This window comes from Hakea prostrata, chromosome 3 (genome assembly GCF_041222555.1).
Source record: "Hakea prostrata isolate BN-2017 chromosome 3, UWA_Hpros_2, whole genome shotgun sequence".
Classification (NCBI taxonomy): Eukaryota; Viridiplantae; Streptophyta; class Magnoliopsida; order Proteales; family Proteaceae; genus Hakea; species Hakea prostrata.
The window spans coordinates 47336316-47353622 of record NC_142602.1 but is presented as its reverse complement, the minus strand read 5'-3'; the positions used below and the strand labels follow the sequence as shown (position 1 = coordinate 47353622).

General features: G+C 36.2%; 1 protein-coding gene across 1 annotated transcript in view; it reads left to right on the top strand.

Annotated features, from left to right (window-relative positions):
• Positions 1-16929, top strand: part of LOC149022367 (P-loop containing nucleoside triphosphate hydrolases superfamily protein) — a 31355-nt gene extending 14426 nt beyond the window's left edge. The window contains exons 9-12 of the mRNA XM_089150495.1: positions 14098-14185; positions 14447-14482; positions 14574-14660; positions 15590-16929. Of these exons, the coding sequence (XP_089006621.1) occupies positions 14098-14185; positions 14447-14482; positions 14574-14657 (208 nt within the window). The 3' untranslated portion in view covers positions 14658-14660; positions 15590-16929. The remainder of the gene's footprint in view (positions 1-14097; positions 14186-14446; positions 14483-14573; positions 14661-15589) is intronic.
• Positions 16930-17307: the final 378 nt, after the last annotated feature.

Sequence of the window (17307 nt, the reverse complement as noted above, 5' to 3'; positions counted from 1 at the left end):
TCTTGTCTGTTCATATTGCTTCACATTCTCAAAATGTAAGGACTGTCTGCTAGCTTCCAATGCAGCCTTGATCTGTCTTCACTCGGCCTGTGACTCAATACACATAACCCTCCTCTCCTCATTGTCATTTGACTCCTCATCAACATCAACAAAAGGTCTACACAATACTATATCCTAAAATTCCCTTTGTTTTTGTGCCATCTCATCCTCATTTTGTGTCCCTCCCTTTAAAGTTGCTGCAATTGCTTTTTGCACTTCAAAAGGAACCTTGGGACACTTGGCAATATCTTTGTAGCGATCACCCAAATGTTCCCCATGTTGCCAAGCAATGTTTTGAGTCCCACTGTCAGTGCTGCCACTCCCACTAGTTGCCATTTAAGTTACAAGTCTACAACACTGAAATACATACATGAATACAACAACAATAACAACAATAAGCCTTGTCCCAACTAAATGGGGTCGGCTACTGAAATACATACATGAATGTTCTTAAATAATCATTAGAATAATTTTTAGATAAATAAAAACATATAAAAATAATTTATAAAACAACAAAACACACACTTTGTTCTAAGATAACATATATACAATGCTCAAACAGACATGGTTGTATTTTTAAAATAAACTACATAATATGAGCATCATTTAAAAAAATAATAATAAAAATTTTTTTTTATAAAATATTATTTTTCATAATTTTTATTTAATTATTTAAATAAAAAAATTAAATACAGCAAGCATGATAATCAAAATATGACTACATGGGGTTGTAGCCCTCTCAATGTAGTTTAACATAAGTGTAATCACATTCATATCATAAGTATTTTTTATATTTTTTAATTTTAATATTTTAGATAATATTTTTTAAATACGAAAATTCAAAAAATAAATTAATAGCAGAAAATTAAATTTGTTTCTATGGAAGTGTAGATTGAAGCTAGTAGATCAACATATGTTTATACTAGACTCACACACCCATTGTAGAATATTCTATTTGAAGAAATTCAATTTGGGGAAAAATCTTACCTTTGTTGAAGATCTAGTTGAAATAGGCTTGAATGATGATAATCTGATATTGTAGATGTGTTAAAGATATTTAGAAGTTGAATATCCAAAAATTCCGGCCAAAAATCAAGTTTTCGGCGACTTTTGAGAGGTGGCCTCTCTTGAACGAGATAGGGGGTTTTAAAACCCCCTAAAGCAGGTAGTTGGACCAGATTTGGCGAGATCTAACCGAGAGATGGCGAGATCTCCCATCTCTCCCAACTCGACCCTCATCTCGTCTTGCCCTCTCCAAATAGTGAGATATTGGTGAGATCTCGCGAGATCTCCCACCATGACATTGTAAGCTCCTAATACTGTATCTTTTAGTTATGGGAACTTAAGTTTATAAAAGGAGGCTGCCAGCAATGGGATTTCTTCAGTCTAGCGAAGGCTGCTCTCTCTGAACAGTTTGTGGTATCTTTCCTCATCTTCTTCTTCTTCTTCTTTTTTCTTCCTCCCTCCTCCCTCTTGTCCTCACCTTGCCTTTGGTTGGTCAATCAGTTCTACTTTGTTACTGTCATTAAGGCCATATTGATCGAATCAAAGGTTCTCCTTCAGTCTCCTGCTGTTGGTCTCTCCTTTCGGTTTCTAGATGCTTTGTTGTGTGTAGCCAGCAATTACTGCTCATGTAAACACTCCTCATTGATTTAAAAAAAAAAAAAAAGAGTACTAGTTATGATTATTGAAGATTCATTGCTGTGAAGACCTGTTTGGTGGAACTTTTGCCCCTTTTTCGCAATCCATTGTGTGGCTGAAAACTTCTTTTGGTGGAGGTTTTCTTTTCTTGGAATCAATTGCTGCTGTGAGATTCCTTTGGTGGAGCTATTTATCTCTCCTTCCCCTCATTCTGCTACATCTCATTTCTCTTCTCTGCCTCTCCGTCTTCTTCTTTGCTACTGCTGCTCTGAGTAACCTTTAATCATAAAAATAATTCAAAGCAAACCCTAGTATGCTTGTATGGAGGTCGAATGCTTGCATAGCAAGTTATGTAGGAATTAGCATTTAGATGCTCTGAAAATAGATTGATGGTCTGGTCTAAAAATAGAAACAACTTTATAGCATCTTAGGACACAACTAAGAATAGAATCTAATGTCTGCAGTCCTCCAAAGCTGCAGATGCAAGTGACTCCAAAAATATTCAAAACATGACAATAAATTGGCTTTGACACTGTTCCATCAATGGTAATGTAAACTGTGTTTTGGCCTCTTTTGGCACGTCTAGAAGTCTAGGTCCGCAGCTTGTTGGCCCTATGCCCAAGGGGTTGGTTAAAGTAAACCAGCCTAGTTCTTCTTAATACCTTAGGCATCTACATCACATGATTAGTATGACCTTTCTAGGTTTTCTTTCTTTTTCCCCTTTTTCTTGGTTGTTGAGGAAGTCCTTTTCTTTTGGAGACAAGTGTAAGAATGGGCTGACAAAATCAAGGATTAACACCGAGTTAGGGTTATAGAGATCAACTTTGGAGTCAAAAGGTTTTAAGCTAAGTCAAATGAACACTAGACATTTGGTTCTACTGATTAGTAAAATTTGATGAGATGGAGATTCTGCAAAGTGGTTATTTTAGATATCTTGGCTCAATTATAGATAAAGAAGGTGATATAGACAACGATGTTTCTTAGGGAATAACAGTAGGATGGATGAATTTGTGTGATTGATACATTCCTTTGAAACTTAAGGGAAACTTTTAAAGAAATTTGTAAATGAATCAGTGTTGGCAATTGAGATGCATCATATAGATAATCTTAGTGTAGCATAAATGAGCAAGGTTTAAAGTATCCCAGGATACCATACGATACTAGCCGATACGTATCCATGTTTGACCCAACCGATACGATACATCTTGATACGTGTCTCCATTGAATTACACTAAAATACATTAACCAGAACGATACGATACTCGATACCGATACTTTAAACCTTGTAAGTGAGGATGTTGAGATGGAGGAGTGGCAAAACTAAGAAAGATAAGAGTAAGGAATGACCATGTTAGAGCTGGTTTGGCAGTGGCTCTAGTACATGATAAGATATGAGAAAATGATTTGAGGTGTTATGACCATTTATCTAAGGTGGGCCACTTGCTTTGACTCTTCTCTTTTGATGGTAAGTCGATTCAGAGTAAAACAAAAATTACAAGATAAAGCCAATTAATGAACCAAAAATAAATAAATAAATAAATAAATAATTTTCATGCTAAACTCAAAAATTCAAATTAGACCTGATTCACCTTCACATGGATTACCCAAGGCCAGTCCAAGGTTTCCAAGGAACTGCATCTGCATTAATAACCCTACCCATGGCTTATTTCTACTAAAATAAGCTTAATTTTGTGTTTTATGTGCATCATTTTAAAGTCAAGTGAGCAATCTTAACTGCGTCACAAACTTAAATGGTGAACCTGTCCCTATCGCCTTTCGCCTACGCAACTAAGCATTCATATCCTACGATCTTCCCTTTCTTTTCTGCCCGGGGGTGGGGGTTGGGGGAGGTTGCTAATGTAAAAGTTGTTATTTCTTTCCTTTCAGATTTAGTTTTGAGGTGTGAAGGGAATAAGAGAATTTAATGAACCATCCTCTTTAAACTGCATTGATGAGGAACAAGAGTTACAAGACCGAATGGTTCTTTACTAAATTGTAAATTAAAGTCATCTAGCTCTCTGCAGTACTTAGGCAGCAAGCGGACCATATGTAAAATAATGGAAAAGAACAACTAAAAGGCAGCATAGCCAGCCATATTTATCATTAATGGAGGATGTAGGATTGGTACAATAATTGTAAGGTTACAAGGAAAGATTCTAAGGAAAAGAAAGTGGGGGTATTTGGGACTTACTGTTACACCGGTGGCTTTGATACCAGGGAGATAGTCTAAGATCGGCCGGTGAGATAACTCAAATTGATAGTCTTTGAATCTTGGAGAAATTTATGGGTTAAGAAGTCAGGAATTGAATTGAATTCTCCTTTGATACAATAAGTTGGGCATGAAGGAAGGGGACAAATCTATTTATAAGATAATTGAAATAAGGGATTGTAAAAGTAGAGATGTTGACTATGTTAGATGTATTAAAAATGAAGATGGTACAGTACTAGTAGGTGATGAAGACATTAAGAAAAGATGGAAAATCTATTTCTTTAGTCTACTAAACGAGCATGCTTCAAGCACCTATGATTTGGATGAGTATACCATTCACCAAGGCACCAATTTTCAAACATATATGCAGAGAATTTCAATGTTTGAAGTAAAAGAAGCACTAAGGAGGATGAAACCAGGCAAAATACAAAGTCCTGATAAAATCCCAATAGAAGTATGGAAGAGCTTAGGAACCTGCGGGCTAGTTTGGTTAACTAAGTTGTTTAATAAGATTATGAGCACAAGGAAAATTCCAGGTGAATGGAGGAGAAGCATCGTGGTTTCAATTTACAATAAAGGAGATATTCAAAGCTGTAATAAGGCTTTAAACTGATGAGCCATATTATGAAATTATGGGAGAGAGTAATTGAAACCAGATTGAGACACTTAACCACAATTATGGAGAACCAATTTGGGATTATATTGGGAAGATCTACAACAGAAGCTATTTACCTAATTGGGAGACTTATGGAAAGGTATAGAGAGTGTAGGAAAGACCTTCATTTGATATTTACTGACCTAAAAAAAGCTTATGACATAGTTCCTAGTGCGTTAATTTGGCAAGTACTAGAGAAAAGAAGTGTTGTTAGTAAATTTGTAGACATAGTTAAGGATATGTATGATGGTTCAGTGACAAATGTAAGAACAGTGGGGGGACAAAATAATGAATTCCCAATTACAGTTAGGCTACATCAAGGATCAACTTTAAGCACTTGTAATGGATGAATTAACCAAGGACATTTAAGACGAGGTCCCTTGGTGTATGCTTTTTGTTAATGATATTGTGTTGATAGATGAGACTCAAGTGGGGATTAATACCAAGTTAGAATCATGGAGAGCAGCTTTGGAATCAAGAGGCTTTAAATTAAGTAGAACGAAGACATAATATCTAGTTTGTAACTTTAGTTATCATTGGATGGACGATGAGATGGTGAAACTTGACGATAAGGAGATTCCTCAGAGTGATTGTTTTAGGTACTTAGGTTCAATCATAAATAAAAGAGGTGATATAGAGAATGGTGTTTTCTAAAGAATTAAGATAGGATGGATGAAGTGGAGAGGTGCATCCGGGTTCTTGTGATTGACATATTCCATTAAAGCTTAAAGGAAAATTCTATAGGACCGTCGTTCGACCAACCATGATGTACGGTGCAGAGTGTTGGGCTGTTAAAAATAATCATAAAGATAAACTCAATGTAGCAGAAATGAGATGCTAAGATGGATAAGTGGCAAAACTAGGAGGGATAAGATAAGGAATGATCATATTAGAGTTGGTCTGCGAGTTGCTCCTATAAGTGATAAGCTTCGAGAAAGTCATTTGAGGTGGCACGACCATGTTCAACGGAGACCTATAAATGCCCCTTTTTGGATAAGTGATATATCTAGATTGAAGGAACTAGAAGAGTTAGGGGTAGACCTAAGATAACCTTAAGGGAAGTGGTGAGAAAGGATATGCATAGCTTAGGCCTTATATCTAGCATGGCCTCAAACAAAACTGATTAGAAGGCAAGTATCCATGTAGCTGATCACATTTAGTTGGGACAAGGCTTATTGTTGTTGTTGTTGATAATAATGCTTGCCATTGGGCAAAAAATTTGTATTAAGGCTATATTTTGAACATCTTTTTTCAAAACTTGTTTGCAACACTACAATCAACACGCACGAAAATTTTTTGATTTAATGAATCACTTTAAAATTTTTGGATACACAAACCAATTGATAAAATCTCTCTTTTGATAGTGCTATAACTCTTTTGAGCTTGGTTCCATATTCCGAAAAGTAAATTGGACTAAGACCGCCTTTCCCTGATCTAGTTGTTTAAGGATACCTCCATACCTAATGTTAGAGGTATTAGTTTTAACAATTTTGGGAAGGTCAAGATTGGCTAAGTTAAGGCAAGGAATAGATTTAACTAGTGTTTTTATGGTGTGGATGGCCTTGGTATGATCAGTCATCCATAGCTTGTTTTTTCTTAAGCCGAGAATATAATGGTTCACGGATTGGCCCAATTTGTGGGATGAAATCCTGGACATAATTTTAGGCTCCTAAAAACCTTTGGAGTTGGGTTTTGTCATATATTTGGTTTGGGAATGTATCCGCAAAGGCGAGAGATCTGTCAATGGGAATAATAGTTCTTTGATAGATGATGTGTCCCAAAATCTGATTCGGGTCTGAAATAACTCCATTTTTCTTTGTGAGATGACTAACCCATTATTTTTCATTGTCTGGTAGAATTTATTCAAAGTTTTATATGTTCTTTAATGGATTTAGAGTACAAGAGTAAATCGTCAATATGGACTAAGGTAAAATGCTGATAGGGATTTAACATATTGTTCATTATGTTTTTGGAATTCACTGGGAGCATTTTTCAAACAAAAGGGCATCTTGTTCCATTCGTAATGTTCAAAGGGGATAATAAGGTAGTGTTATACCTATCTTGTTCATGAATCTGGATTTGCCAAAAGCCATATTTCGTATCAAATTTCGAAAAAAAATTGTTGCTTTATGAATCCTTTGTAAAAGATTCTTCTTATTAGGGATTGTATATCGAATCCATTCAAGGACTTCATTCAATGGTTTATAATTAATAACTTAACGTGGGGTTCCATGTTCAGTTTCTGCACTTTTATTGACATAGAAGGTTGCATAACTCTAGGGGGATTTACCAGGGCAAATGAGCTTTTTATGCAATAGATCATCAATTTCTTTTCTACAGGTTTCTTGCAATGCTTGGGTCATTTGGATAGTGTGTGCTTTAGTTGGGATTTGGCTTTCAAAGAATCCTTTAATATAAGGTAATTTGACAACGTATTGTTTACGGTGCCAAAAGGCATCAAGAAACTCAGAGCATAAGTCATTTTCAAAATGTTAAATTTGTTGGTGAGAGTGTTGGAGATTGTCCTTAATTTGTGACCGTTAGATCTATTGGTAGAATTTTGACCATTGGATTTGAATATGGGAGTGTTGTAGATTATCCTTAAGTATGACTATCAAATCTGTTGGTAGAATTCTGACCGTTGGATTTGAATCTTTTATAACCTTACGTAGGCATTCCACATGTCTATGACACTGTTTGCCCAAGTTTTGGTTCAGATGATTACTTTACCGTTAGGACTGACGAATTATTTAAGACTAGAATAGATTTAAGCCCGTGTAATAGGATGCCGATATTGATGTCACGACTTATGTGTCATTCTTTGATGTCGTTATGGCTGATGAATACCCAACTTCAAGTCCAGGGTATTGGACTATTTTTGATCATTTGCTCAAGTGGTAGGTTTCTTGCCACCTTTCCTAGAAACAAGAATGAATGTAGTAGATGCCATAAATTCTCGTCTTTGGGTGAGGAGATCATCTTCTTCCTCAAATAGGTTTTGAGTATGTTGTCCGATGCGACAATGATGCTAGAGATATTTGGTGATTGGTTGTTCATCGTTGTCTTCTTCATCTCCCTCTAAGTTAAGGGCGGTGATTTAGGCTCTAAGATGGACCTGCTGTGCCATTAGGTGAGTCCTTCCGCTGTTTGTTGAAGCTTGGGATTGTGCGGGGATTGGTTCTAGTCCTGTGAGAGATTTGATAAGCGCTGAGATGTTGCATTTAGTAGTGTTGTAGGAATCCCACCATTTGACATGGAAGCTATGGACCAAGCAGGGGATGACCCATTCATTGTTCGAGGAAGTTTTATCACCATTGCACTATTTGATGATGAAGCAGTCCCAGTATATGATCCACACGAGCTTGCAATGGATATAAAACTGGAGCAGATCCTGCAGAGTGGGGATCGTGGTGGTGTGTTGGCAGAAGATTGTATATGCTTTGGCTACATTAGTTTGTAGGGTTGTGTCAGTTGGTCCCATCATCTGCCACCATTGGCTGCGTCCGTATGGGAACTTAAATTGGCAGGGAAATTTGTGGTCAAAGCAGAAGAACCATGAACATCGGTCCTTTTTGTTTTGGTACAGGAATGTACGGTTCCATGCATCAATGTAATCTTGATAATGATATCTAGGGATACTAAATGTTTTTGAAGAGTCCCTCATCTGTAAGGGGTGCATTCCCCATTCTTCAGGGGGTCAAAACCTTCTTAATTATGACTGTGGTATGCAAGACTAGTGATGGGTTGTTTTGTCCTTCACTTGCTTCCAGATGACAAAACCAGTGTCAACCAGGATGAATTCATAAAGTTCCTGAGTTCTTGCTAGGCTACAAGAATAATAATTCCATCCTTGTCAAAACATCTTGCAAGCAATGACAAGAGGGTCAACATTGGTTGGTTGAGCCTAATAGGGTTCAATGGACAGGATTGTTTGAATGGACTCTTTGGTCACATATTGGCTTTTTGCTGTGGATTGGGTAGACTTTGCTTGGGATCGAGAAGTCATTTTTTGATTGCGGTTTGGTTTTTTTTGGGGACCCGTGAGGGTAGTCCAATGGATTTGGATACTGTAGTGGAACTGGGCCCAACCATAATATAGGAATATGGTTTGTTGGAAGCAACAATGGCTTTGGAATCTGAGGGTTTTGGTAATGGTTGTTTGGCATAAGAAGCCTTTGGTTTGATAGTGGAAAGAGGAAGGGACTCTTTGGGAGGAACCATGATCAAGTTGATAGACTTTGATTCCTAGAGAAATTCACGGGTTAAGAAGTGTGGAATTGAATGGAATTCTCCTTTGATATGGTCAATGTCAAAATCTGAACTTGATAATAATGCTTGCCATTAGGCAAAAATCTGTTTTGAGGCTATGTTTTGAACATCTTTTTTCAAAACTTGCTTTGCAGCACTGCAATCAATTCTTACTAAAAAAAAATTATTTAATAAATCACTTTCAAAATTTAGAATGCACAAAACAATAGATAATATTTCTCTTTGACTAGTATTATAGTTCTTTTAAGCTTGGTTCCAACTAAGACCTCCTTTCCTTGATCTAATTGTTTTAGGATTCCTCCACATCCGATGTCCAAGGCATTAATTTCAACAATTTTGGGAATGTCAGGATTGGCTAGGTTAAGGCAAGGAATAGTTTTAACGATTGTTTTTATGGCTTGGACGGCCTTGTTATGATTAGCCGTCCATGGCTTGGGACTTTTCCTGAGTCGGGAATGTAATGGGTTCACAGATTGGCCTGATTGGTGGGATGAAATCCTGAACATAATTTAAGGCTCCTTTTGGAGTTGGGTATTGTGAAGTATTTGGTCTGGGAATTTATTCAAATGTTTGATATGTTTTGGGTATTGTCAAGTATTGGGTCTGGGAATTTATTCAAATGTTTGATATGTTCTTCAATGGATTTAGAGTAGACGAGTACATCGTCAATATAGACTAATGTAAAATGTTTATAGGGATTTAAAATATTGTTTATTATGTTTTCAAACTCATTGGGGGCATTTTTCAAACCAAAGGGCATCACGTTCCATTTGCAATGTCCAAAGGGGATAGTAAAGGTAGTTTTATACCTATCTTGTTCATGAATCTAGATTTTCCAAAAGCCAAATTTCATATCAAATTTAGAAAAATTTTTATTTTGTGAATTCTTTGTAAAAGATTATTTTTATTAGGGATTGGATATTGAGAAAATTTTTTATTTTGTGAATTCTTTGTAAAATATTATTTTTATTAGGGATTGGATATTGAATCCTTTTTTTTTTTTTTGGTAAAGGATATTGAATCCTTTTAAGGACTTCATTCAACAGTTCATAATTAAGAACTATACATAGAGTTCCACATTCAATTTCGGCAGTTCTATTGACATAGAAGGCTGCACAGCTCTAGGGGGATTTACTGGGCGAATGAGCTTTTATGCAGTATAGATCATCAATTTCTTTTCTACAGGTTTCCTGCAATGCTTGGGTCATTTGGATAGCATGTAATTTAGTTGGGGTTTGGCTTTCAGAAAATCCTTTAATATAAGGTAATTTAACATGTTGTTTACAGAGCCAAAAGGCATCAGAAAACTTAGAGCATAAGTCTTTTTAAAATAAAATTTTAGAATGTTGAATTTTTTGTTGAATTTTTGGTTTGGTTAGACGTTCTTCAGTGCATTTATAACATATCTCACATCTTTCAAAAATTGGAGTTGCTCTTTGTTTTGTATTTGATTAATAGTCGAAATAGCTAATTCCCTTAATTGGTTTATTTCCTTGCTTTAGGGTTTTTCTAAATTCAAAGAATTTTTTTCCCTTGGAGTTTGGTGGTTATACCTTCAATAGAGACAGTGAAGGGTTTAATCATCTCTAGCAGTGGTTGTCCTAGGATGACACTAGTGACAATGTCTTTAACAAGAATGAAACTTGTTAAACACATTTGGTCTTTATAGATGTGAATATTTGATAATTTATAATTGACAATTAATCCTTGTCTATTAGCTCCAGAAAGTTTATGGGTGGATTTTTCCATATAATTGGGTTGGGATAAGTCCTTTTATACAATTAAAGGCGGTACTTGAATCTATTAAGGCAATTGTTGAGGTTGGAAAGGTTCCATAATTGACAAGATTGATGTGGACGTACCATTGTTGACAATGTATTTTATTTATTAATTGAACAAAATTAGTGTGGTTGGTGGAAGAATTAGTAAAGGGTTTGGTTTGGGTTGTTGGATTAGATGTACTACAGACCTATTTCCTAAGAAAAGTAAGCTTTTGCTTGATTTGTTTAACTTCTCTTTGTAGGTCAGAAGTCATCGTTTCTAGTTGTTGGATTATAAAATCTTGGGTGGAGATTTGGGAAGATGGGGAGGTGGATGGTGTAAATCTGTTATAGATATTATTTATGTCATAATTTGTTTGCTTTGTTGGGACAGGTTTAGGTAGTAGGGATTCCTTAGCTTGTTCCAAATATTGTTTCTTAAGATTTGGGTCATCAATTTTGTCAACGAATTCAAGGAAGAAACTTGGGATAATTTCATTCTAGATCATATTGATCCCATTAGTGTTAAAAAATGGCACACATATATATATATATATCTTTACAATTACATGTGGATAATGGCTTCAGAGTCGTATTAATTTCCTGTTCGGAGGCAGACAAACTGTCTGTAGCAATGAACAGTTGGAGAATAGTGTTTCTAATTTGTTCGTCGTCAATTACAAGATTGACTTTTTGGGCTACTCGCCGATACTTTGCCAAGTGGCAAACTTTGTTACATTTGAAACATTTTACGGAAAAGGGTTTTTTCTTGTTATTAATTTTCTTGAATGGTTTTTTCTCCTTGTTGAATTTGGTTTTGTTTATAGATTTGTTGTGATAGGGTTCCAAAGTTTTATGTTGATTGTTTATCTTTATATCTAGGAAACTGTTTTGTGCTCTCTTTTTATAGATTTTATAGGGTCAAAACCGAACTATTCACAAAATCCTCCTAATTCTTCCTTATATGCTTTAGATTCTTTATGAATTTGCTTACGCAGTCTCATGTCTACACATAAGCAAGGCCTTCTTTGTGTATGAGGGTAGTAAGGTCGACGTAAGTTAGATTATCGTAAGGTTTTTCTCCATTTTCCTTTCTTATTCTTTGTTTGATTTTTTCAAAAAAGGTACTTGGTAAACATGTAAGGAATTTTTTTCCTTCAAGAATGCAGAATTTGCATCATCTCGAGTTAAAACTTTGGAGATGAAAGTATCTTTGTACCATATGCATTGATGAAGTTTTTTACCTTTTAAATTGGACAATTGTTCGGAAGATCTATCTTTTAATCGAGATGGATCTCCAATGAAATGGTCAGTGATGTTGTAAATTAAAGTATCTACAGCATCCTGGACAAGTTGGTTGTTTTGCATAATTGGTTGGTTATTTGCATCAAGTCGGGTGGCCTTAAGGATGCCCCATTGTTGATCAGTAGTGAGAACATGGTCCCACCATCCTTTCAATTGGCTAGTAAACTCTGCTTTGAGTAGCATAGCAATGGCTTGGTCGTTTGTTTTATGCTGGCGATGACCATTGCCTACCATGGTCATTTCTTGGATTTGTTATTGATTTGGTAATCCGTCAGGCCATCTATGTGCCATTCATAGAAGAAGCCGGATCGGTATTGGGCTTTGGGTCCTACCATTTTCTTTGAGTAGAACGTTGGGGTAGGTAGGTCGATGGTAACAATGAGGTAAATTTTTGGTATAAGTATTACCATCATACTTGATTTCATGATTAAATCGGGAGTTAATTCATCTTTATCTGAGTCAGACTCAGAATCAGAATTATCCCAAATTGCTTCAATTCTCTGTGTATTGTGTGAAGGATCAAGGGTATTGGGAATCTCTATTGCTGATCCTGTGGGAGATCCTGGCTCTAGTTGGCTCTCATCAGACTGTTTGTCATTGGTATGAACGCCATGGGTGATTTGGTTATTGATTTCTAAATTATTAAGTTGGATAGTTGATTGTGACAGGAGGCTACTAGTTTCACAGGTGATGCTAGAGCATAATGCTCTGGCGGGGACTGTGGTGGGGTAAGATTGTTTTGATCTAGAAGTTGTTCCCCTAGAAGGTGTTTTCTTAACCCTGTCAAATGGTTTCCCTCTGTCAGAAGCAATGATTACCAATCCAGTTTTGTCCTGGGTAAGAGACTTAACTGCCGAGTTTGGGTCTTATTGGACTTGGGGTTTCTGGGTCTGAAGCATCCATTGCTCAGGAAAACTGACCTCTTCCCACTGGACATATTTGGGTTTGATAGTTCTTGAATGGCATGAAATGCCTTTGAGGAATTCAGTTTTGCCTTTTATGGATTTCTGCAAGGCCTTGGGGGCCACAGTTTTCATGGCCTAATATTGGATTCTATAAATAAGGGCAATTGGTATGGATCCTGGTTTCATGGCGTAACCACCGGTTTTAAGGTTGATAACCAAAGGATCCATAATATTTTTATCATCAAGGTCGATGGTTAAGTCTGGGAAATGGTTAAAATATATTGGTCCATGGCAAAGACTAGTCTCTACCACTTCAAGCAATGAATCATGGAATTTATTCCATCTTTGGTCTCTAAGGGCAAGCAAAAGGGAAGTGTTTAAGCCTTCACGATGAAGGGGCTTTGTGGCAACTTGGATGCATCCGAAATGAATGTATTTATATTGCTGTTGTTTGAGGTTCTTGATGGATTAATTATTTAAAAGACGTATTTCTTATATCTGAAGAGATTCGGAAAGTTTGCTCTACAGTTTTACGGTTTCCCTAAAACTGAGTAAAGTTTGTTGGTAAATTTCAGCTGTAGGAATTTTGGGCATTCTCCATTCTGCAACTTTGTGGTCATAATCATTGATCAATTCTTCTTGGTTAAGGATATTGGCAGCAGAACTTGTACCAGCTCCACTCAAAGTTGACGAAGACATGCTTTGGGAAAACACACTCGTGGTTTACTCTTTATTCCTCCCCCTGAAAATTCATAAGTCACCTATAGAAGTTCTTACCCTTCACCCCCAACATAAATGAGGACTTACACTCACCTTTTGCCTCAACACGAGGAGTTATTCTGATGGGCTTTAGAACAATGATGTGTTACTTGTAAATTTTTAAAGGAAATTAAAAGAATATAAAGATGAATATGTAAACACGAAAATAAATAATCTAAACTTTTAAGTAAAATAGGTGGCGAGGCCAGCCATCAACATGCTTAAGCAAGAAGAAATAAACAAGACTTTGAACAAAATATGCAGGTGTGTGTACTATACCGTCCAGTGATTAACAGATCTAAGATCTGCCTGGACAGAGTGAGAGTCAACGACTCAGACGCAATGCGTACTTAGGCGGCAAGCCGACTGTATGCAAGATAATGAAAAAGAACAACTAAAGGTGGCATAGCCAGTCATATTTATCATTGATGGAGAATGCTGGATTGGTACAGAGATTGTAAGGTTACAAGGAAAGATTGTTAGGAAAAAGGAAGTACTTGGGGTATTGGTCAGATATTTGTTTATATCTAATGTCATATATTGTGAATTTTGCAGATCTCAAACAAAATATCAAATAGTATTAACCAAGACTGATGTAGTATTTCCACTGGATGTTGCTCGTCGTGCCATGGAGATTGAAGAGGTATATTTTGAAGGACGTGAGGAAATAATGTCTTTTCATTCTAGTATTGATGATTCAGCATATACTTTCATATGTTGCCCCACCTTAGTTTTTTCAGAATTTTGGAGGGGCATGCAAAGGAGGATTTGAGTCTATATGTGATTGGATTACCTGCAGTGAACGTTACTGAATCCATTTTCTTCTAGCGGAGAAAATGAAGCCTTTAGATTTGCATTCTACAGTGGAAAATTGAATAATTTATAACGCAATCTTATTTTGCAGAAACTCAGGGCACATAAGTCTCTCATTCAACCAGTGGTACGAATTAGAAACTATAATTTTTGACATCAATGACCATGGTTATGAATATAACTCATCTTTTCTACTTTGATTTCAATCATGATGCAAGATGATGGTGAGCTCAAAGACAGGTGCTGGAATCCAATGTCTAAGGACGGTGCTTGCTAAGGTTGCTCGGTTTGTGAAAGTTTAGAAGGTAATGATGATCTCTGTTCATGCAAATTTGCATTTTGTGAATGCATAATTTATTTATCTATTTTTTGATGAGAAAGAGAAAGAGTGCATTAATCTAAGTTGCAGATACACAACTATATGGTTACATTAGGATTAGTTTGTACTTTCCTACTAGCATTGGCAGCCTCCATAACAAACCAAGATAATAGAGTTCAGGATTTAAAGTTACAAAACCGGCTGTTCATGGTCTTGATGCCAATATTAACTAGAGATGAAACTAGACCCAGAGGCCATGGATACTTTGGTTTTGGTAGTAAATCAAGGACTTCCTCCATGTTGTACCATACTTCATGTATTGGCGAATTGATTCTTTGCGCTTGATCAATCCTGAAGCTTAAGCATTCCTTGTACCTTCCCAATCTGTTAGCTGATTTTATGCATCCTTTAGACCAAAAGTGGAATTTTCCATCCAAAAAAGGTCCTAAGCACCATGTTGTATGATTCAACTCGTGATCAAAAAGCCCTGCACAAATTAAGACAGAGGAGAGTATTTTATTCAAGTAAGCTAAGGTATCACATATGCATACTTGTCATTGTGGTCTTGGTGATTCCTTTCAAACAGGGCAGTTTCCCAGTCTCCTAACTTTGGGCTTCGTATTCAGTTATGCACATTAGATAATGTTCTGTTGGGGTTTGGGGATTTGTTATTGAAAATCCTGTTGTTCCTTTCTTGCCACACAAAATATCAGGTTATTATTAAAACTGAAATGAGCCACTTGGTTGCTGTCTTATCGAAGTATCGATCTCTTAGATAGGCTTTGCATAGATGTAGCACAGAGTTCTAAGAGAGTGGTTTCTATAGATTTGGTTTTTTGTTATTACATTGGCTGCTGTTCTCATTTATATTCTTAATGATTTCTAAAGAATTTCCTCCCTTTTTTTTTGAAACAGGTTCATTTGGACTTGAATCAAATTGGTTTTGAACCAGACGACGTTGAACACCTAGGCCATGGCGGTATTATGCTTTCGCCGTGTCCTGATTGGGATTTGGAGCGGTGATCCTATTCGTTACTGAGTGATATTGCGATGACAATATTAACCTAGTGGGTTTGGCCTGGATAATAGCTTCCTGGAGGTGAAAGCCATAGACCAAAGTGCAGAGCAACGTACAGGTTCTTACCAGACACCTACCCGTTTTTTCCTCCTAATTTTATTGTAGCCTGCTGTTGTCCAACTGTGTTCTTTATTTATTTATTTATGTTGATCCCAATGTCAATGGGGGTGATAGCTGTATGTTAGACTTTGCAGAGATGAAACTTACCAACCAAAGCAATACTAAAGCAATACTATTGCTGGTTGCATCACAAGTCAAAGCAATTGTTGCTTGTCTAATTTGAATTTCTTTTTTTTTTTAAACAGAAGTACTAAACGTGATACTTTTCGATGAGATGTCAAACATGATATCAACATCATATGGGATTACCGAAAAAATAAAATCATATGGGGGAGGGGGATGAGATTCTGTGAGAGGCTATACTGAAGGAAGAATATCCATAGATTGTGTCATTTTTCTTGTGTTGGGGTAGGAGAAAATTTTGTATCTAACTTTATTTGGTCATATTTGACCTATGAATAAGCGTAATCCATATTTAGTAGTTAAGAAAAAACCCCGTCATTGATTCACAAAATGTAAACCTAATCAAATGTGATTCGTATTTTTTTGTTTTTTAATATCTTTAAAAGATAATAGATAGGGAAGTTTTCAGTCCCACTTGAGTTACCCCCTAAAATTAATGCAATCCCCTGAAGTTATCCAATATATCAGTTAAACCCTTCATTACTTGTATTGTAGTTTCAATAAGTTTTTATTTATCCATTTCTAATATTACCTCCACATGATAATGGAAGATGAATATATTTAGAGAGAAGGAATCGTGTAGAAGATGCAAAAATAGAAGTGGAGTGGTTGTGGGCGGTAGAGGAAGACAAATACAAATCCAACAATGGATTGAAAGTTCCGTTAAAAGTTAAGTTTAGGTTTGAATGTTGTACTGTAGAGGGAGACTTTTTTTGGTGAAATAAAAACTTTCATTAATAAGATATTAGTGCTGAAAGCACTTACAAATACTATCTATTATACTACTACAGTCATCTGCCTGTATGGCTGCAAAGTTTGCATACTTTTCAAAAAGCAATTGGAGCACTGGGTTGGAGAATTCTAACATATTTCACATATTTTGTTGTGTTAGTCAACTCCATTAACCTTGGCAATTCCTCAAAAGGCCACTTTTCTTTTGATGGCCATGGTAAGAGCTTTGTAATACGATGGTGGTTGGTCCAAATTTCATCTATCTTTATCCCCTTTTTGTCACTTTATCCATTCCTAACTGTAGGGCAAGAAGTATAGCCTCCAAAATCCTTTTAGTATTCTTCTTTCCAAAATTGATAGATTGTAGGTGTTTGTCTCTGTATGTCCCAATGTTCCAACCTGTTACTCCTAGTTACTAGTGAGGTACCTCTGCACATATCAAAATATTTTTATTAGATTGAAAAATATATATACACAAATTTTCTTCTAGTTCATTTAAAACAAGATTATTGAAATGATTTGCATGAGTGGTCAAGGTGTAGAGGGAGACTTTGTTGAGAAGTCTTTGTACCCTGCATGT